Source organism: Apteryx rowi, unplaced genomic scaffold (genome assembly GCF_003343035.1).
Source record: "Apteryx rowi isolate R43461 unplaced genomic scaffold, aptRow1 scaffold_557, whole genome shotgun sequence".
NCBI classification, from domain to species: domain Eukaryota; kingdom Metazoa; phylum Chordata; class Aves; order Apterygiformes; family Apterygidae; genus Apteryx; species Apteryx rowi.
In genome coordinates, this window is record NW_020450824.1 from 223,409 (window position 1) to 246,248 (window position 22,840).

The window sequence follows — 22,840 nt, forward strand, 5'->3', positions numbered from 1 at the left end:
GGACCAGGATGGCAATACAGCACTAAAAATCAGCCTTAGCATTACTAGTCTCAGCTGGAGCAGTGCATGGGGATAAGGCCTCTTTTGCTTGTCAGCCCTAATAGCCAGGTTCTGTTGGTTGCTTCCTGATTAGGGACTGCCTACACCTTTTGTCTCCCCTTGAGTGCCAATCAGGGAGTGCCACACACCTATGCAACCGGTGCTTGGGGAGCAGCTATGTAAGTGGTAGGCAGGGGGCAAAGTCCTCTAAGTACAAAAGCAGTAAGCATACAGATACTAGCTGTGGTAATGAAACACTGTTCAGGGCTGTGTGCAACTGCCTAGAGCTGCAGAACAAAGCTCTTGAGCTAGTCTCTTCGCTGGTAAGTTATTACCTTCTTGAGCTTCTTCCCAGCTTGAAGCTGTAAAAATCCTCAGAAAAATTCCTAACAAAAACAGTGTTGTACTATCGTTTGGGTTAGGCATTTCCAGCTAGGCTGGGCTAATGGCCTGTCTGGTTAGAGGGAGTCAAGCCAAACCAATTGMAACTGAGTTCACACAGGTGCTTAGTTCAGTTCCTAAAAGCATTTTTGTTTCATTTGCTCTGATTGGCTGCATTAGGACTGGCCTTACCCCATGTTTCCGTGTGTGTTTTTTTTTTTTTTTTTCCTTTCTCTGTGAGTCACTGAAAGTGTTACTGGCAACTTTGATTTCTTCCTTTTTTTTTTTTCCTTTGCTGAACTTAAAGTTTCTTTCCACTACTCCAGAGGCAGTAAAAAGAAAATGAAACTCAAGCAGAAGGTATTAAGCTGGAGCAATGGTCTACTTTGCTACATCTCTTCTTCTGGAGGCTGAAATGCTGACTGAATATAGATAAGTATTTTTTTTTATATTAAGTTGAGTGAATCTTACAGTATGCAAAATGAGCATAAGTGAAGGCAGGAGAGTGGTGAAAAATTCAGGTTCCACTGTGTGCAGGTTTCACTATAAGTTTCTCTCTTCAGGTTTCTGCTTTCTTAAACTGAAAGGGAGTTGTGCATTCTTATACCATGGTGAAGTTAGGCTTCAAAGACAGAGATCTGGAGTAGCTCACAAGAGTAAATGAATATAAGTGGACCCCTTGACCTAACAGATTATATTCCAGTAGCCTTTACTATGCTCAAAATCTGTAAGTCAGAGGCACCTGCTTTAAGTTTTATAGTGTATCTTAGCCTCTAGACAGGCTGGTTTCTCCTGAAAACAACTACCAGTTAAATTCCTAAACTCAATTGCTTGCTCCCAGAGTAGCATCTTTCTTACATTCTTTCAGAGAGTGTTTTTGCAAGAATGTGGACCTTGTATGTATGTGATTTAAAAACAGTTAGGAACAATAAAAAATAATGATATGCATGATGAAATTCCATACAATGCCTATGGGAYAGTCCTGCATCAGGTGCCCTTACTGTATTAAAGGAAGCCCTAGCATTTCCCACTTTTTTGCAGTGCAAATCCGTGGGGAAAGCAATTAGTCGAAAGGACCCCCTCACACTAGAAGAAAGACATTCAATCCAAGATAACTTGGAATGAAGCAAATGCTTTCATAGGAAACAATTTTGACGATGCTCTCCAACAAGGCTGTGTCAAAGCAACTGCAGCAGTTACGTACGTAATGGGATCTACTTTAAACTGCTGCCAAACATCTGTGCTCTCAGCTACAACGCGCTGTCAGTGTCAGCCTACTTCCTGCCATGGCTCAGCCTTGCCTTAGACAAAGAGCAACAGGAAGGGGGGGCAGGGAGGCTGCTATCCTGTCCCCCCTCTAAAAGACAAAAATCCATGAGACATATGGTCTTGCATAAAATAACTATCAGAGAGAAGCCTGGTACAGTGTCAGGTTAGTGAGAATATTCTAATTATACAATATCTAAGCAGTGCCTCATTTGCAGTCACTGAGTAAACCAAATGTAGATGACAAAACTGCGGGTCACAAGAGATGCGTATTTTAACAGCATTGCAACCTTTACCCCAAAACTACTAAAAACAACCCTAAACCCATTACTTATCAAATAATGTAAATAAGGATCAAGACGAACTGTTACTTTCCATAACAAGAAAAAAGTTGCTTGGGCTTTTTTCTTATTAGTAAGGAAAATCTGGCTCGGAAGAACTTATCACTAAGGAAACACTAAATAGATTTCTGTTGGACTTGTGAATGCTTCATTTTAAGGGAGTTTACTGTATCACTTATGTAACAGAACTGATAGCCATGCAGGGATAGCTGACAAGTCAAATCCAAATCACAAGGCACATGCATGCCCAGAAGAATGGGAAGCATGTCAGTTATGTTGCTGGCTTATCAAGCTCTTGGTTCTCCAGTAGAAMATTATATGGTTTGTAATATGTCAGAGAATGTCAAATTAAGGGCTGTACAACAGTGAAGGGTAAAGCAGAAAGCATTCTATTCCAGGCCATTGAGTCTCTTTAACAACTACATGCAGTAATTCCCAAAGCTATCTACTCAGTCTCAATCACGTGGAAAACATAGCACAACGTTAGGTCTGAACCTTGCACCAAGTGCAGCTTGAATATTAGACCATCGAAGTGGATTAAAGAAGATGACTGATTTAATCAGAATAATTCTTTTAATGATAACTTGTTGCATTTCTCCTTCCCCCACCTCCTTAAATGTTTAATAGTTTGCTTCCTGGATTCCCAGTACACAAACTGAGCATATTTTCTTCCTACAGGAAATGATCCAATTAAGTTGATGTGTAATTGATAATCAACTGTTTAAGCTGATTTTGCTCTTGAAAAATCTTAACAGCGTGCAGTCAGTTTACTGACCCTTCTCCCCTCATCTCCAGCTGAGGGATATCATTTAGGGGAGGGGGGAAAAAAAAGGGGGAGCAGTCTCAGTGTGCTCTAAGCAAGGTGGACCAGGGAGGAATTTCACATCTAGGGAGCTGAGTTGGCTCAGGGCAGAAGTATGAACTAATTCAAAATAATCTAGTACCTGCTTATTACTGGATAAACAAATTGCTTGCAACTTGACCAGTGAGGCATGCAGTTTAGACACAAGTGGCTCGGCACACATTAACAGTATTAACTCAGTTTAATAGTTACTGTGGATTCACCACAATGTCTGTCATTGGCACATTAAACCATTGCAGTTGTTAGCTTCCCACCCATGATATGAAGCCCACTGACCTGGCACGTTGCCTTACAGCAGGTGACAATGGGAGATGCGGATTGACTCTTAGAGCTTAATAACTCACGATCACCCCAGCCCAAAAGCCAGCTCAGATCATGGAAATCCTGCTGACAGCGTATGTAGTCCAGAAGGATTCAGAGACTGATGAAAAGAGGCTGGAGCACATTTTTGTAACTGAATACAGTGAATTTTACAAACCAAAAGGATGAAATTGTTCTTAACACTAAACAGGTCTTGATGATGCTCAGCATAACTGCTTACTGCTCATTAGACTTTGGTTCCTTTTTCCCCCTCTGCCAGAAAACTCACTGTCCAACAGAAGTCACTTATCTCTCTGTGCCTCTGTATCCTTCCCCATCGTCTGTTGGCCTTGGCATATTAAACCATAAGGCATTTGGGAACAGGCCTGCTCCTTGCTGACAGTGACTAGTGCGGCATTCCAAGCTGCTGGTGTGCCAGTGCCACATAAATTTTATAGAATTGTTCACTTTGGGCCCTACAGATTGGCTTTCATCAGTCTGTGTAACTTAATGGCAGGAATGTATTGTTACATGTGGAGTAATTGATACAGCAACCATGTAGCTGGGAGGAAGAAAAAAACTCTAGATATTCAATATCTAAACTCTGTTATTCAAGTGACTCTGAATTCTAGAGAGATTTTTACCAACCATTCTTTACGATCAGAGCAGACTTTGTCCTTATTAATAACAAATTTTACTGGGAAGAATTTTTATAATTAGGCAGTAAGATTTTTATAGCAGTACCTGCTTATGCTATTTCAGCAAAAGTCTGTCACTGTGTCTGTTATGAACCCAGTTTTTAAAGGGCCATGGGTGCATTATGCCTTTACTCAATTTTACCATTTGTAGGTATGACCATTTTATGGTCCTAAGTAATTCCACTTCAGCCTCGGAGTTGATGCCCTACAAACAGCAAGGTATCCTCTCCCTCAGGCTGCCCTTTAAACAAGAGGTGGATGCACAAGTAGATGCTGAGGAATTTATTTGTGTGGGGTAAGGTACTATGCAGCAGGTGGGGCTACTAATTTCAGTGMGGGCACCTCCACAGAAAACACTCTGTGTGACAAAAGAATTATTGATATTTGTATTATTCTGTCCTTCCAACAATCATTCCCTCTTGTCATCCTGGCCCCTTCTCCATCATAGTTAAACTGTTTGCTAACTTTCTCCCAGTTGTTGTTAATACCATTCCAGTCATGAGATCTGCAGAGCTGAACACAGTAGTCAAGGTACAGCTGCAGGGGGGCTGTCTATAGACAGTTACTAACTTGTTCTACGGTGTCATAGCTCTCCATGAAAACACRGAAGTCAAAGATGTGTCTGTTATTTTAGTGTCAATCGTAACTATGAATTTGCAACWTTTTTTGACAAAGTTACAAATTCATGCTAAGGGTTAGGGGCTTTTATAGATGGACTTGGCCAACTTGGAGACAGTTTTGCTTCAAAAGTACAATTAAATTGTTCTAGGTGACGCAACTGCTGAGCTTATATGGCATGATAATCTTTTTTTCTATTTTTAAGGGTGGTTTTCCCACATAAAATGCCCCGTTTTAAACTGCRTACATGCAAAATGAACATGCAAAACCAGAGATTAAGATTTGTATTTCTAATTCCTCTCAGGTATGATTCATAAAATTTTGTAACGATATAAGGTAAAACGCTTCTAGATAGAACTTTTTTTTTAACTAACTACTTCCTTTTAAGTTCTGCAAGTATCATGTTCCTGTAATCTTATCTAGTATTTTTTTTGGGGGGGGGGTTGTAAGTACAAAATATATTTTAACTTCCTGTATTATGTGCTGCCAACTCACTTCAGTGTAAAAATGGGTTTAAGTCTACTTACAGCTTTCACATACTGTAATGGAGCTCACTTCAGTAACTTTATTAATGTAACTTTTAAAGGTACAAGCCTTGTCCAAATCTGCCCACAGAGACGACAAGGCAACTTTGACTCACAATTCAGTAGAACTTGGGTTTGCTTAAGTGAAAAGGGAAGCGGAGATCTTCTACTGTTTTTGCTTTTCAGAATGTGGCACACAAAAGCAATTTAGACTTGCTGATCTGTGCAAAATGCATGCACAGAAATATGCCACACAAGCAGGCAAAATATGAAAAAATTGCAGGAAAAATTGGAAATAAAAGGTTATACTGATTTACAGTTTGGAGTGTTATGGGAACACTAGTGAAACTTCAGCCTTATGAAAGAAACAGTCCCATGCAAATCAAACTGACCCCAAATATTCCTTTTTCTTTTTTTTTTTTTTTTTTCCTGGTACCATTCAAATAGGGTAACAATCTTCTAAAGAGAGAATATGACAGCAGGTATAACATCCACCATTCAGTGCCATTCAGTTCACACTGCCATGGCTTGCTCGTGAGGCCAAACTCCATGTAATTATCAGCCAAACTAAATCAGTAAATCAGTAAACTGTTCCTGATAGCATAATATCTTGCCTTCAGCATTTTTATTGTAAGCTCTAGACTTTCTGCTTAGATTTATTTACTCTGACAATGCTGTTCAGTCACCACTTAGTGCAGTTAGATATGAGCAATGCCAGAAGAGCTGAAAACTTAGCAAAACAGTTCCCTGTTCAGAAGTCTGTGCACAGTTTTTTAACCATTAGTTGATATTATTCAAAAGAAACACAGTGTGTCATGGAGGTCAAGTCCTTACTAACTTGACTAGGATGTTTATCCAAAGTAAGAAGAAAGTCAAGACACAATACAAGCTTTCAAGATCTGACCTAGGTTTTCTCTGAATGATCATCTCCAGTTGTCTTGAGCATTAATTCATGGCCATCACTAAACATGTTTTGTATATGTGGCTGAAGAATTTTAATAACTGTTTATAACTTGAACAACTGCAGATGCAGGTACCAACAGATTCTCTATGGTACAGCTTGTTGCTTTCTTCCATCAACAAAAGAAGATTAACTGCTCAATTCTCTTGAAATTCACTACAAGGGTAACAACATGACAGCCCAAAAATTTCACAGCTAGGAGCCCCATAGAGACAAATGCAGTAGAGGCTACAAGCAGCTCCTCCTATCATTCCTACTCAGCAGTTTTTCATTGTAGTTTTGCTTGAGTGTTTTAATTGCTGGGTCATTGCAGGTTTTGTAAACAGTATATTTTTAATAAAAAATGCTCAACAATGTCAATGGAGTGTTTCACAACTGCACCTTTGATACTGCACTTGGAGCAGTACTTCTGCATATGGGTGACATGGGTATTTTGTTTTCATCTATTTTGAAATTAGCTTTCCCTTGTGTGACACAGTGTCTCTTTAGGCCTGTATTCTCTAGCTAACTTGCAAACCAAAAAGGATTTATAATTGCAGATAAAAAGGAAAACTGTGACTATTTCACATTCGATTAGATCTTGCTTACCAACTTTATAATGCAATGAGAATGAATCGTCACAATCGGTCAGAAACCCTTCAATGAAAATTGAGTTGTTATAGCAGTGTATCAACCAACCACATTAATCCAGCCATCGTATGTGCATTTAAAAAAAATAAAATCTATCTATGGATACCTCAATCTATGCTCAGTGGTAAAACAAGGATTCTGGCAGTGTATCATTCCCCCACAGCTTCCAACAGATACAGTTAACATGTTTCTGCGGAAGAGAAAAGGAGGATTTCAAATGCCTTGACAGCTCAATGCTTTTCAGGAAGCTGGAAGCAGTGTTCAAACCTCTAAAAGCCCCAGGAGCTATCAAATCACTGGCTTTAATTGTTTTTGCTTGATTACTTATCCCAACAAAAGAAACTGATGCAAGTAACACTGAAGTCGGTTGATGCCTTTTCTATCAGAAAGGCTTTCTCATGCTCTTTTACTTATCAGTGAAAATACTTTGCACAGGCCTGAATAGTTGTAGCATATAGCCTTTTTACAGACAGAAATATAAAATAAGCAGAGTGTTGAAATACCTGTTCAAACTGCAGTCTGCTAAATAAAACCCTAAACAAATCAGTTCAGTCACAATTTAAAGGAGCAGTCAATGTGTTAAACTCCAGAACAGTTCTCTTGAAGTTTGCTTTTTCTATACAGTCTCTGTCAGCAAAATAGTCATGTTTCTCCCTGCCAGAGCTAAACTTCTCTTTTAAAAACAAGGTTGTTGCCATTACGTGCATTTCTTCTTGCTCTACAGCCATGATACGCACAAATCTCAGATTTTAGTTGGATAGGGTTTTCACAAGCACCAAAACAACCTGGACTTGAGGCTTGTGCATACCCAATCTGCCAAATCTTATCAGGCAAGTTTCCCCCACTCTGTCCACAAAAAAGAGCAAAGGCGCTTGAAATCTCTTGGGAGGTGTAAAGGAGGCAGACTGGCATTTCTTGTAGCTGGAGCCCACCCAAAAATACCCTGGCCAAGAATGGGGGATAATGGAACAACTGACAGGATATTCTGCATACCTTCTGCATATTTTAATTACAGAAGCCTTAAGCTGAGGTCTTAGAGAACCTCAGGACATCCTATGCCTGCCGCTTCCTCAAGGAGCAAGAAGAGTGGAGAAATCTGATTGCCGGGAAGCGTCCAGTCTGCAGGTCAGTGGCCCTCAATGGAGGGGAAACTCCAAACGCAGTTGCTTTCTTCATTTATCAAATATTAGTTTGATATATACATTTTAAAATGCAGTACCCTTGGAAACTTAATGACCTAATCAATTGGGACCAAACATTCAACTGGTATAAATAAGACTACCTCTAATGGCTTCAATGTTGCGTCAGTTAGCACTACTAGAAAAACTGATTCTTAAGTCTTGAAAGTGGCACAGAATGAGATTAAAAAAGGAGTACCATAGGGGGTGTACTATCTTTCCAGGAAAATAAGTGTCAGTGCATGAAAAGGTTGGCTATATCTCTTCAGACTATGCAAGGAAGCTTCTGAAATTGCATTTATTCTGAGCAAAGAGAAGGAAAAAAAGTTGTTTCATTATGCCATTAACTTCCACCAAAAAAACACACTATTTAAGGGAAGTGATAAATTCATGGCTGCATAATATCCTGTATGTAAGTAGTATCCTTTATTAAAAAAAAAAAAGGGGGGGGGATAAGAAAAGAGAAATGAAGTATAATGAGCTCTCTCAGAAAAAGGATTTTCTTTTTGCTTTTGACTTCACCTTTGACAATAAGCTTGTAAGATTTTTCCCTTGTGCTGTTTAAAGCAGCTTTTACACATATAGAGTTGATATGATGAACTACATGCAGCAGCAGCACTCATACCCTTTTGTAAAGCATGCAGCCTTTAGCTGGAGATGAGGCAAATAAATTAGGTCCTCACAAAAGTGTCTTCCTGACTCACAGCTAAAATACTGTCCAGCAACTGATCACAACCAAAAGTTCCTCTTGCTTTGATCCTTTTGAGCAAATCACAGTAATCAGGTAAACCAGCCCATCTCACTGATGGGACTTTTTCATGAAATGTTCAAAAAAAGGAAATGAAAGCCTGACTACTTACTGGAAAAACAAGTGGTTAAAGCCGAGGCTAAAGTTGGCGTTTAGAATACTTCCCTGTTTACAAAGATTTGTGAAACATACACATTTCGCACATTCCTAATGCTTTTAACTAGTTGTTCTCAACTCTCCTGGAGTAACAGTCTCATTTTCTTCAGACTAAGCCTGTAGTAGCCATTCCTCAGCACATCGCCCTCAAACTCAGTGCACTTAATTGAGCTTGGACTTATCAAACTCCAAACAGTCTGAGCGTGAATAACTGCAGGAGTGGCAGGCAATGTTAATTTATGGAATGTCATCTCTAAGATAAGGAGAGAACATAATATATTGGAATCATTGATTTAGGAACCAATTCTGCCTGGAAAAGTGGGAGCAAAGGGTATGCTATAACCTTGAGGAAGTGTTCAGCTTATTGCCTGATACTCACAGAATTAATTATTCCTTTAAGCGCTTGGAATCCTCCAGTGACAGGGAAGACTTGTTCTTTTGTATCAGCAATTTTTTCAAGCTTTGGAGAGAAAACACATGCACGCATATGAATCGTTTGGCAAATTAAACTTGGTACACTGTTTTTCAGCCTTAAAATGTAAAAGGATGTCTAAAAATAACAACTTCCATCAACTTGGCAAGAGAAGGAAAATTTTGAGTCCCCCAACTCACAGCTGAAGAGGCTATGATTTTTTTCTAAATGATTTTTCTGAAGTAGACTTACTACAGTCTACTGCCGCTAACAAAATGTTTCAGTGGCTATCCACCATGCCAAACACAACTACACTAAGGAAGCCTTTTAGGGTCTGTATCTCAGCAGTAATTTTGCATCTCTTTCTGATGTTATCTTCCCTGTTTGCTCTGCATTCGGTTAAAAAGCCTTTCTGTGTGTCTTTTATACTAACACATCTTTTATATACTTTTCCATTTAAGGCACGTTCATGGTACAAGAGTAACTATATTGGTGATTAAAACACAGCTTTGCCAGAGCACAGGAACTCCCGAAGAGCTTTGAGTTGATTAATGGCATTGATCCTTCTTTCTTTTTCCTGTCCCAAGTCTGTTATCCATTCTGCTTGAAGCTTGTCTATAGCTACTCTGTTAGTGCAGCCTGTAGTCTAATCTGATCACCATCTGAGTAGAAAGGTTTATTCCTACACCTTTTTCTGCAGGCAGCTACAAGTTAGCAAGGCTATTTCTGACAGGTCTTTCCTGCAATAAAAGTGACACCCACACATTCTATTTATGTCTATGCACATATCTGAGTTTCTGCTTCCTGAGCCAGAGAAGACATTACACTGCCTAAGGCAACCCAAATTAATTCCTCTATATTTAATAAAACCCTTATAAAACCCTGAAACAAGATATTGACTAGTAATTCAAAATAGTAGTGTTCTTACCTGTTCTTGTACAAAATCAAGGACGCCAACACAGTAAACTCGAGCCCCCAACTCTCTGGATTTCTTGGCCTGCCCCAGAATAGAAAAGAGGAATAAACATTTTTTTTGTTCCACAGGCAACACACACTCTTCAGAATATAACATGCATTTTCAACTAGTGCTCACCTCTTTCTCTGCATATAAGGGAATCTGACCATCAAGTTTGCCATCTGTCAATGCAATGATGATACTAGAAAACCTTGAGGCTCCTTGCTTTGCAATTTGCTCGTTAGCCTGAAAATGAAAAATATTTATCCAGCTTAAATGTATATCTGAACTTGTAACCAAGACACATCTCCTAAGTTAACGTAGTGTTTGAAACAACATGCTACCTCATATTGAAACCCATCTCTTTAGACAATCCTTTGCTTCTTCTTTACTAATTACTAAACAAGGAAACCATTCATCAGTGGTAGCAAGAGTTCAGGCAAGGCTGTAGGCAGTAATCTGGATTGGACAAGGACTGTGACTAATATTTTGAAGTCTGTAGTGAGCCCACCTCCAAAGTGCTGGGGTCACTAACGGAGGAACCTTTGGAAAAGCTTCATTCTTTCAGGATGGATACTCTGTGGGCTTTGAAGCTCACATCTCTTTAAATGCACCATAACATTTCCTCTGGTAACCCCAGATTTTTCAGTGCTAGTCAGATGGTTCCAAAGTGTAAGAAGAATGGCTTAAAATTATCATTTTTTAAACAGCAACAAACTTCTGTTTGCCTTTTCAGTGCACAGACCGCAATTACAAACTTGCCTCTACAGCCATAAAGGAAGAAAATCGGTTTCTATCCATAACAGTGAAAGCTTAGATGCTCATCTCATCCCTCGCCTTCAGGGCCTAAACTTTTAGCAAAATGACAAAGTATAATTTTATTGTACACCTCAAGAAAATATAAGCAATTGGGAACTCCATAATGAAGACATCCCAAAGTTAAGGCCAGTTATTCTGAAAATGCTGGTCTGCGCAGTTAATTGTCTACAAGCACATCCCCTAGCAGGCACAGTTATACTCGCAGCCCTACAAAGCTACGTGTGACTATTTACCATGTAAGTGGTATGCTGTATCAGCTGTTTGATCTATGACCAAGAACCACTCTCTGCTGCAAAGGATCAAACCAAAGAAATTCCGTGTGTCGAGTTTTGATGATGGCTAATCTCCTGCATGGGATTTGCTGAATAGCTGGACAGTCTTGGGACCGCATAAAAAAATGAACAGATTTGAGTGTAGCAGACTGAAACATGCAATCCATTTACATTACAGGCTGTTGTTATCTAAAGGGTCAGAAGAGAGGATGTTTTAAATGCAATGAGATGGGTAAAACCTACCTGTTTTAACCCTTCATGTATGTATGTGTCACCTGCTGGTTTTACCTCCTCTAAATCCTTAAGACCTTTCTTGATTTTCTCTCTGAAAGCAATAAGATAAAAGATTTAGAATGACTGGGGGGAAGTGGCTAGTTTATTGATGGAGAAATTTGTATTTGTCATAAATGAGGCCTGAAATTAGAACCTGTAAAATAACGCATTTAGCTGAGATACCATGTGGAGGCAGATTTTACATTCACAATGGAAGTGACACTGTGGGTAACAGATATTTTAGACCTAACTAACATAATATCCTTCAGATGGAGTGTATATTGCAAAGATATGGCCAAACCCCAGAATTAAAACAGCCCAATGGAAATTCTGTTGAGCTATTTTAAATTTACTATGCTTGCTTAAGCCGACGTCACTTCCAACCAAACTGGAATTAAAAAAGAAATCCCCTAAAGCAGCAGTTTTATAATCTATATCAACATATACAGTATATATAATTATTATCCATGTCAACATGCAGGTATATAAAGGGGGGTAGTACAGAATTGAAGTAACAACTGATATCTTCTTTCTTAAAAAGCAAGTATCATTAGGCAAATGCAGCATTTGCAAGACTCTTCTTACACCTGAGGCAATGGACTAGAAATCAGGATAGGGTTTTAAATTTTTTGGCTCTGTTGCTGTCTTTCTATGTGACCTTTGACAAGACATTATATCTATATAGGATGCAGTTCACTTATTTTAACAGGAGAATAAGGTTGTGCTGTTATTTCTCATGGGCCTTAAAATAAATCCTTTGTTGACTGTGAGATGCTCAGTTAACTACGGTGGTAAGACTGGAGACACTGGTAGGTATTACAAAGGGATCTACTTTCAGCATAGTCAGTACGTGCAAAAAAATGGGGGAGASATTATATTGAAAGAATCAAATCTAGAAGCTCTTAATTTTTATGCAGGTAAACTTCCAGTGAAGCCCATGGCAAGTTGCTCTAGGAAAGGACAAGTGAAATCTAAGTAGAGACACAACATTTGGGCCAGAATACACAGAGCACTGTAATAAATGTAGGTGACAATGAGCAAACAAGCAGGGGTGAGGAGATGGATGGAAAATACATTCCAGGATACGTGAAAGCTTTCCTTAGGGCAAACAAAATGAGAAAGAATGCATATGCCACTCTGCCTGAATGCCACCCACAAGTCATTTGTTCCACTGTTGGGGTTCCTCTATGTTTAGAAGCTGTGTTCCAAAAGTACAATCCATAGTCGTAATGTTCAATTTGTAATAATCTCCCAAACAGAAGATAATCGATACAATTGCAAAAAAAGAGAAATGCTGCATTAAACAGATGAAAGAGAACAAGTTATGTAAGATAATACAATCTGTTTGATCCAAATATTTTACATTCAGCATCTATAGAAACAACTTGAAAGTGATTATGTATGAACGCAGATTATAAACCACATACTTAGTGCTTGCCAGAAATGAGTGGCAGCACATCACAGGCGTTAGTGTTCTGCTGCCAAGAAGCAAACAGCAACTGAAGTCCCAGTTTTCTGAAACAGATTTCATTTTGCAAAAATAGCTTTTGTACAATCAGTTCAGTTTTATTTATCGAGAATGTCTTGTGACCCGGCCACACAGAAATCTCTGGTGTTTCCAGGCCTCTGCCTACAAGGGATTCCAGGAAAATCTTTGGCAGCAAGAGCTTCTTTAGCTGCATTTAATTGGTCACTATCTCTCTCAGGGCATAGCTGTACCAGATAGGTGTGGACAGATGTGAGCAAGCTCTACCCATGCTCTGAGTTGGCCGGATAGAAGTGAGTTCTGGCCCAGAAGTCACAAAGCCACATTAGTGCAGGACAGGGGCCCAAGCAAAAGAGCCCCAATAGACAGCCAGAAAGGGTAGTTCTGCCACGCTAACAAGGGTATGCAGTCAGTGGCTTACACCAGCAGGTCTGGAGGGTGGCACGCGCCTGTCTGAATCCTTTTGATAACAGGATGCTCTTTAGTCAACCAGCTGTTGTAGCTTGCTTTCTGGTAGCACTCTGAAGCCCTCTTTCCTACTCTCCAGTCCTCTAACACAAAACTCTCCTCTCTCTAGTTCTGTAATAATTTTTTGCAGCCACAAACTCTGCAGGAAAGGTCTGGTTTTATGTAAAACTCATCTGTACTGAAATAACAGAACCATGACCTCAGTCTGGGTGCCTGGACAATACTGTAGTACAATTCAATAACAGTAATAAAGGCTGGAGTGCCACTGGCTTCATGGTTTAAGTCAAACAAGTGAAGGAGGAAGAAGAAAGAAAACAAAATTCAGCAACTTGCAGCCTGTCTGTGTTTGGCTTGAATGATTACAAATATAATATCTCTTCCCAATTCAGCATATGTGCTGCATCACACCTCTGTCTTTTAGAAAAGGCACATTTAATTTGTAATAGCTATGTCTTTTAGAAAACGCATGTTTAATTTGTAATAGCTATCCTGTCTGATTTCTCTTTTAAGCTTTGTAACTAGTTCAGATAATTCTTCCAACAGCAGCCAGGCAAATACAACCATGGCTACAAGCTCTGCATCATGTTGTTCTGGGAATCGCTTTTTAGCTAGTTCATGAACTCCTGCAAACAGGGGCGACACGTGAAATCCTAGCCAGGCTGAAGTCAGGAGAGGTGCTGATGGTAGCTTCAGCAGCACCCACAGCTTTGTTCTCTTTGGGCCGACTCTGCTGCGCTCCATCTCAGAAAGCAGGACCTTGCGCCAGCATTACACACTTCAGCTGGAAAGGGCATGGTTATTGTAAAGAGAGCTGAGCCTAATTTTTGGTGAGGCATACAGACCTATCTACAAACACTGCTCCCTACACAGGCTAAAGTCTACGATGATTTTATCTTGTGCCGTCAGTGCCCCCCCCCCCAGGGCAGGACACTGCAGAACTAAATTCAGGCTTTAGAACACACCATTTAATGAAGAGAGATTACAAAGCAGCCCAGCTTTACAAACAACTAATGAAATCAGTTTCACATAAGCTACAATGTAGGTACACCTCTCCTTAACTGAGCATGCTCCAACATTCAGATTTTACTTTCTGGTCCAAACGCAGCTATTGGCCTTCCCAAACACAATTTGTGACAAAGCAGTTAGCACCAGATGTTTACTGGAGAGGGGTCTCTGCACAAGCTCTGTTGGAGCAAGCTGGAAGATCTTACTGAGGCAATTCAACAGGTACAAAAACTGTTTTCAGCACTGTTTCATATTATCTTGCTTTAAGAAAATTTAATCAATACGATGCTAAAAACAGTGTCATCAGCAGCCAGGTGGTCTGACTACTAATGCTGTTAACGTGCTGCGTTTTTTCCTGGTATAGACAGGGCCACAGTCAGCAATCACTGACAGTGGAAGACAGAGGTAAGATTTCCTTAAACTGCAAAGGATGTAGATCACACCCCTGTTTTAGAAGAGCAAAAATAATGCTACAGACCTGTGATGAACTGCAGGCCATCTTAACGTCTCAGAGAGACAATACTGTTTTTGAGAGTAAGCACACTTAACAGAGACAGGACAATCATTTGCCTTAAAGGAAATAAATGTATCTCCAACATGTACAAAGGGATAGGATTATACTTGATAGAAAGCAAAGCATGCTTGAAGACTGAAACTTAAAAACTATTCAAACCCCTGCTTTTTCTAGAGAGACAATTTTGCACTTGTACATTAATGCTGCAGAGGAAAGAACCAGCTGAAATTACATCAGGTCATGCTGAGGCATGGGGTTAGCGTCCTGCAAAACACTGGGTTTCCATTGGTGTCTATGCAGTTTTAAGTAGTGGTGCCCTTAGCTCTTCTGGACAGAGGACAGTATCTTTTATTTCTTTTCCATGTTCCATTCTACCTATTGAAATGCTGGAATCTTGAGTCATTTTTCAGTTTATTCAGAGCAGAGCATTGCTGACAATGGATAAAGCAGGGTAAATTCTGATCCCTGATGAGCATATACTTATCATCAGAAATGAGGCCATCTGCCTGAGAGGTTATGTACGCGATCTCTAACAAATTAAGGCAAACAAAAACTGTACCTCAGTATTGCTGTCAAGCAAGAAGTATAATAAGTAGAAAACATGTATACTTGTTTGGGAAACAAAGAAAAAAAGACGTTCTTTATCAAAAAGAGGGGTGGGTGGTCCTACATCCCTACCAAATGCAGCTGACACACTACTGAAAGTAAACCCTACACATCGGCCTCCTCAGATGTGTAATCTGGAGGAGGTTCTGCCTTTCTGTACCTCTGAAATACTACAGAGGGCGAGTGCCATAATAATAATTACTGTTTCAAACTTTAGGCCTCCTGCATGAGCGCAGTCTGGAAAAAACTAAGTGGCTGATTTTCCTGTACATTATACACATGGCAGACCACAATCTCTGCAGATGGCTCTATTTTGGCAAGCTTCCTGCATTAAAGTGCAGGGTTTGCTCACAGGACTAAGGCTGAACATGCATAAATGCCCTGCTAGATTACAGGATGTGCATATTTCATCGTGTCTCTGTGCAATAAAGGAATAGCCAGTGAAGTCCACCAGACTGGACAACTGCAACAAGGTTCAGCTGGTAATGCAGTAGAAATACAAAGGTCTCTGATCTTGTCACCCTCATTAATAAAATCTTTCATGAGCTCCAACAGGAGCTTTCCCTGAGAAGAATCAGCAGATTTAGTCCTGGCCAAGGATGTTGGTCAAGTGTCGTAGAACCAAGTTTATGAAATCTGCAATTGTGCCAGCCAGCATATAGCTTGCAAAAAGAAAACGCAGACGACACTGTACCATCTATATGACATTCATAAATGCACCTGCTTTTGCAAGCAACTCACTTTTAAAAAATAGTAGCATAATTGAGCCCCAAATGCAGAAATCTTTGTTTACTGCTTTGCATACAATTTCCAGTTAAATTCCACAAGGGAAATGTGTATCTCTAAAATGAGATATAACCACTGTGAGATGTCTTCTCCATGTCAATGTTATTTTTATTTTATATATTTATTGTAGCACTGTGTGTACTGTGGTTATCAATGACTTCTGTTTCCAGAGTTACTCACATAACATTTCTCACAGTCAGCAAATCTTTGGTAATCTGGGGGCTTTAGCTCCATGGTGTGTGGGTTTCTTTATATCCACAGCTTTAGTTTGCAGTGAAAAACAGCAAGAACTTTGGGTGAATAACTAGAATCCTAAGCCTTTTAAAAATAACAAAACCTCACCACTTTGAACTAACTGCTGGAAATGAATTGTGGTTTCCTGACATTTGTGAATTAGCAAATAAATGGGTGGGGGGTAGGGAGAAGAGGAAATCCCTGGAGGTCCAAAATGCACGTAACCAAATCAAGGCTGCAGCATCCCAAAAACCGCTTCCCCCCTCAATACTGCAGTGTACTTAGCATCATCATCTTCTGTTTGGAACAATGGGAGTAACAAATACTAAATCAGTTTCCACTGTTGACTCCTTTAATATTTAAAATGACAGCTGTTCCATGTGGATCTAGCCATTCTTACTCATGTACATATGGTCACAGTTACTACTGTCCACTTCCTCATTCTCCATATAATTCCTCCTAAATAACAAGGGTAATTTCCTCTCCACGACCACATTTACAAAAGCATCAGCACATGTTGGATTAAAGTCCTGAAGAGGAACTCCCTAGAAGTGAAATGGGTTCTTCCTATTTTTAAACTAGTTTTCCCAGAAAAGAACATGGTTCTTCCTATGACTTAAAGTGTGCCACAGACATGCAATGAAAAAGGCACTTGTGTTTCCATGGCTGGATTCCAGAGTTCTGCCCAAACATTCGAAATGGTCTGAATGCTATTTGTGCTGACTCTCAGTGTCTGATAAGGAATAGGCCACTGACAGGGATTAAGAGCCTACTGAAATTAAAAAAAAAAAAGAAAGGAGCTCATTGACTTTAGCAGTCCTTGGAACAAGCTTAAGTGTCCTCTCCTGACCTCCTTCAAGCCATCTGGAAAAATGGCTTATAACCTTGTCTCTTTCTGCAACTCTGCAGACAACAGATCTGATATCCAAGTCAGGGTGGGGGGAGGTGAAAAGTTAGCAGTTCTAAAGTCAGACCACTTTTTTACATGCTAAAACAGGAGGGGCTTAGAATTATGACCTTAGACATTCTATTTCTAGAGTGTCAGCATACATCTCTATAGTGCAATACACTTGTCTGTTCCCAATGACAGTTCTCTTTAGCAAGTTCTTGTACTTGCTATTATGTATTATTAAAAAAACAGTAAACTAACTGAATATGACAGACTGTGCTTTGTATCTATTAAAGGAAGCAGAAAGGAAAGACTACCTCACTTCCACCCTGCCACAGTTTGTTAATAAGATTCCTAAAAGGTTTATCTAAACATTCAAAAACCGAGAAGTAGTTCGGTCCAGTCAGCTTCCAGACCAAAGAGAGACAGAGAGGAGGTCATGTTTCGACAGGGCTGAGAGCATATTTTATTCGAGAAAAAAATGGATGGGAAACATCTTGGTGTTAGAGCATGGGAACAAACAGAGCTCAGACCACCAAGGACAGTGCAATTGTCCTCTGCCAAAATCAGTGATTCCACAATATGGATTTCAAGTTCCTCTGATTTTTTTTTTTAGTAATTTTGCAGCAATCTCTTTTCTACCTAATTTTCTCCTCCTGTTTTCCCCACCTATCCCTGACCTATCCTAGCTGCTGATCATTATTTCCTTTAGCAATCAGAACAAACAGCCTTGAACATATCAACTGAAAGGCAGAAGTCAGGCACATCAAATGCACCCATTGTACCAGAAAGATCTCACACATTTCAACTGGTACAAACTCATTGTCTAAAACTTGTTTTAAAGTCATGATTTGAAAATATAAAGTGAAATACCTATCTTATTTGAGATTATGGGAAATGTTAATTTACCATTGTAGGCTTTACCTATATATTAACAAATTCAGAGGACTTTTATCTACAGACCTTGCTTTATAAAAGTAGGAGCAAGAACTATTTCTCCTATTGTGCCAAGGAAGATGCAGAGTTATGCAGAAATGAAAAAATTACCTTTAGCTGTTCTGCAAAGCAGTGGCAGAGTTCACATCAAGAATTTCAGTCTCATTCTTCTTCTCCTTCCTTTTTATTAGGCTGTCTACTGAGATGTTCACAAAACTAAATGCAGCTCTACACAGAGGCCACCACTTAAAGGTGTCAGTTATTGTTCAGTGTCTGTTACTGTTCCTCTGATTTAATAAGAGACCTTTAGCGGGGGGGGGGGCGCATAGGAGTAGGAATAAAAAAGCTGTACACTAACCTGTCTCCAGTTAATGGCATAATGATGTGTGCCTGGGTGGAAAACACGATGAATGATAATCTCATCTTGGGGCTTTTAAAAAAGGGAAAGAGAAAAAAGACAACATATATTTTAGACAAATGAAGAGAAATGTACAGATGCTCACCATTTCTTTCACGTATTCATGCTTTACTACTGTCTTCATCCTCTAAATTCCARACAACATGCTTTTGAACTACAAATCAAGACTGAGAAAGGAGTTAAAGGGTTTCTGCCCATCCACGCCTTGCCCAGATACTCTGAGAGTGAAGTAGCAGAATTATTATTCTTTCTTGCTTGACTAGAATCCAAATTAACACATGTTAAACTTAGAGTTAAGAGCTCAAGCAATACAACTGAAAGTGAACTTTGTAGTTCATGATATACTAAAGTACAAAATGTGACACGTCCTTTTATACTTTCAGTCACTGATGTAAAAATAGTCCAGGAACATACACTCAGGGTACACTCGTAGTCTGGGGCATGAAACATGAACACATTCAAGAGTGAGTTTCCCCCTTGTAAAGTTTGATCTTGACACAATGTAAATTTTGAACTGCACTTTTTGGTCATAAAATCATCAAAACGAAAGAAATGGTACTCTCTGACAGATTTTCTTTTAAGATAAAAGTACCATAAAAAACGCTTTCAGAATAAGTATGTTTCCCTCTCAGTAACACATAATTGCGACAGCTAAAATCAACTTCTTTAAAAGTAACTAGGGAAACACGCATCATAAGAAACAGTACTGCATGAAATGAATTTATTAAGGAATTAGTCTTTTTTGGTAGAAGCCCGTCTGTCTCTTCCAACAAGATTAAGAGGAATTACATCGAACTATCAATGGAGAAATGCGTCTCTTAAGAACTGATGCTCTGGAAGCCCAACTCAGTTACCTTCCTAAGGTAAATTCTAATAACATCTCTCTTACCTTCCTTTAATTTATACTCATGACAATTTCAATATATTGGCTAATTTTATAATTCACACTATTTGTGTATCAACATTAATTTATTGGGTTAGCGTTACTAAAGACATAACACTTGTAAAGATGAATGACCATAATTTTTCAGTTCATTTGCATTAATGATACTACTTAAAAAATAGGCATCATTGTATATATAAGTACTCGGCAAATCTTTGGCTGCACAGAACTTGGATTTAAGATCTGGTCTTGCAGTTTCTCCATAAAGGTTCTGACTACAAAAAAACCCACAGAATTAGTTCCTGACAATCTTGTTCCAACTACCTAAATCCCATCTAAGTTCCTGCTCATAATATTTTCTGCTTGTCAGCTCCATATTTTCTGAGATGCTCCAAATGAAATTGAGCAATGTCAATATAATCTAGGTCATGGGCTTATTAATCTTTTTAGTTCCTGCAGACAGTTGCAAAAAAAACAAGCAAGTACCTGCAATCCCAGTCTCTGTGGATTATGTCACTAACTAGCCCAAGTAACTAGCCCAAGTAACTTCCCTATTTGAGATATAACTCTCTTGTATATAGTAACCTCAAAGCTATGATCTMACTCATTGATTTGTCTTTAGGAAAACCATGAAACTGCTCTCTTCACAAGGCATCCTGTTTCTGTGCCACTGTTCCAGCGCTCAGACACTATGATGACGGAAGAGGATCATACAAACACAGCAGTTAGATCAGGCAGGCCTTTCAGAACCAGGATAATCCATACACAGTGCTATTACTGCAAACCTGCACATTACAGACAAGCCAAACTGAAGAGTAGATGCACAGGTCACACTGCTGGGAATTAAATCCTCAGGTGAAAATTTTCACTGTGGACTGAAGCAAACAGCTACCATATGGTTCTTTGCTGTTCTTCCCACAACTACTCTTTCCAATTTAAGAAATGGTAAGGTTGAATGACTCCATGCCCTATTCTGAAAGTGTATTGAGGCCTGAAAGTAGGATAAAGGCCTTACCAACCTTCAGAGGCACTCCAACCCCATGAGGGAAACACATGGCGAGATGTACTGTTAAGGCTCTCACAAGAGCCAAACAACTGTCACGCTGTGAAGGGTTTGTGCCGCCTAAGGTTGAATGCTCAGAACCCAGACACCAAGTGAGATACTCTTAGGTTGGACTGGCTGGCTCTGTACCATTATTAATCATCCTTTGCTCTGAAAGGTCAGTAGAGTAAATACAACTAAACGGTTTTATTTCAGATAATACAGCCAGACCACTACGCAACYCAACTGTTGCAAAAGGGAGTGTCATTTGGCTGCACAAGATGATGAACTGAAGAATTTACACTGGACAAGCACCACCATTTCAGTGGGGATAAATGTATTTTTCACTGCTCGCTGAAAAGAGGAAGTGCTTTGCTCTCAGGCTCTTGTTTTTCTTCTAAAGCTTACAAGATAACTTTCAAAAGATTTTGTCACTCACTTGTTTTACATAAGATTTGTCTTTTACAAAATGAATGTAAGCAGTATTTAATTATGCAAGCCTTATAATTGCTCACTGCGTTTTATTTTCTTTAGAAAAAAATGGCAACATCTATGTCTGTGTATTTGGGGGGCTCTGTTTGTTTTATTGGCTTTTTTTTAAGTTGCTACATCACAGTAATCCTCAGCTCTTTGCACAGAGTACAGCTAGCCAGTATTTACAACAGCCATATCTGCAACAGAAATACTTGCCAGACAATAGCACTAGTCAGGTACACATCAAGTTGGTCACATCCATGGGATCAGACATTATACATATATTATCACACAACTTATATTGTTAACACGGCACAAACTTCATACACATTTGTCTGCACTTGAAAGATCTTCCCTTGCTTTTGACCTGCATCATCTGTTCACATATATAGACATGTACCTGGATTGTCTTCTTATCTAGACCTCTAAAAGTAATATACAAGAAATACTGTTTCAGAAATAAGCCACGTGGCTTATGGAAAAACAATACTTAGAAAAATCAAATCAAATCTGAGAGCAGTATTTAAAGATGCATATTATCACCTTTTTACTCAGTTCCAAACATGAGAAAATTAAGAAGTTTCCAACATTTTCTAGCTATTTGGGTACTAAGAGCTAAAACTTAACATGTTTGTGAAACATGTACATCTAATAACCTTACAGAAGGGTGGTTTTTTTCAACATATCCCATTATAGAAGTTACAATGAGCAAAACACACCTCACAAATCTTTCTGTCAGTTGATTTACAAAATCATATATTTCATGCCAGTTCTGTGCTACACTCCCAGATCTGAAAAGAAAACAAAACCACATTAGTAGGCCTTATTTAAGGAAACCAGGCAAAGAAGATGACAATTTCAGTGAGAAATTAGACAACATGGGACTATTTGTTTTTCTAATTATTTCAAGTTACCACCAACCCAGGCTCAGGGTGGTACTGGCACATGATTTTTTTTTTTTTTTGTCACGATTTGTCAAGCCAAGACATAGCAAAATGCATACAGTAAATAGCACATCACAGTGAAAGAGAGCAAAACGATCTTGCTGTGAGGCCCAGCAGCATCAATTCAAATAGCCACCCTATCAAACCGAAGGCTTTTCTCTCTCCCCACCCGCAAACGCCAGCGTGCTGACGGTGACTTGTTATGTACAAACCTCCCTATTAAAAACATGATAATCAACAGCTGTTGCGGGGGAGGGGTGGCAGATGCTGCCGGTTGCTCAGGCTGACTGAAAAATGTCCACGGATATACTTTTGGTCAGAAAACGCAGCTTCGCTAAAATCAAGGKTTTTTTTTCCAGGAACTTTACAGTTTCCGTGAACGCGGGGGGGGGGACTAAAAGAAACACCCTGATCTTCGGCATGACTTTGAGAGTGTAAAAAAGAAACGGTTTGCAAAGGCTAAAAACTTTCTGCGCCTCCTTATTCCGCTGCTTTCTGCCTCAATATGGACGTTAGGCAAAGCCACGCACTCCGGCACCGCATCCGCGTAGCTTGCTGCCGCGGCGACGCTCGGGCTCCGCGCTCGGGCGCTCGCGAGGCGAAACTTTCCTCCCCCGGGGCCGCCGCACAGCGCGGCCCGAGCACGGCGCTCCCGCCACGGCTGCGGGCTCCCGCCGCGCCCCCTCAGCGCAGCGCAGCGCAGCGCAGCGCGCGGCCGCGGC

At 39.7% G+C, this 22,840-nt stretch overlaps 1 protein-coding gene and 1 long non-coding RNA gene across 4 annotated transcripts in view; one reads left to right on the top strand and one right to left on the bottom strand.

Annotated features, from left to right (window-relative positions):
* Nucleotides 1-22,350, bottom strand: part of ANTXR2 (ANTXR cell adhesion molecule 2) — a 122,718-nt gene extending 100,368 nt beyond the window's left edge. The window contains exons 1-7 of one of the 2 annotated variants that reach the window (XM_026081624.1): nt 22,331-22,350; nt 21,894-21,965; nt 18,716-18,787; nt 11,404-11,485; nt 10,208-10,315; nt 10,043-10,111; nt 9,082-9,162 (exon numbers count right to left, since the gene is read on the bottom strand). In XM_026081624.1, the coding sequence (XP_025937409.1) occupies nt 9,082-9,162; nt 10,043-10,111; nt 10,208-10,315; nt 11,404-11,485; nt 18,716-18,787; nt 21,894-21,965; nt 22,331-22,347 (501 nt within the window). In that variant the 5' untranslated portion in view covers nt 22,348-22,350. Of the gene's footprint in view, nt 1-9,081; nt 9,163-10,042; nt 10,112-10,207; nt 10,316-11,403; nt 11,486-18,715; nt 18,788-21,893; nt 22,072-22,330 lie in introns of those variants that run through there. The other variant, XM_026081622.1, reaches the window with a different exon arrangement.
* On the top strand, nt 675-21,884 carry LOC112973583. 2 transcript variants are annotated; one of them, XR_003256023.1, is made up of 4 exons: nt 675-780; nt 7,636-7,745; nt 19,525-19,638; nt 20,281-21,884. It is a non-coding gene; the product is annotated as an uncharacterized LOC112973583 (long non-coding RNA). The 2 variants fall into 2 exon arrangements; XR_003256022.1 differs by lacking the exon at nt 675-780 and adding an exon at nt 886-4,809.
* Nucleotides 22,351-22,840: the final 490 nt, after the last annotated feature.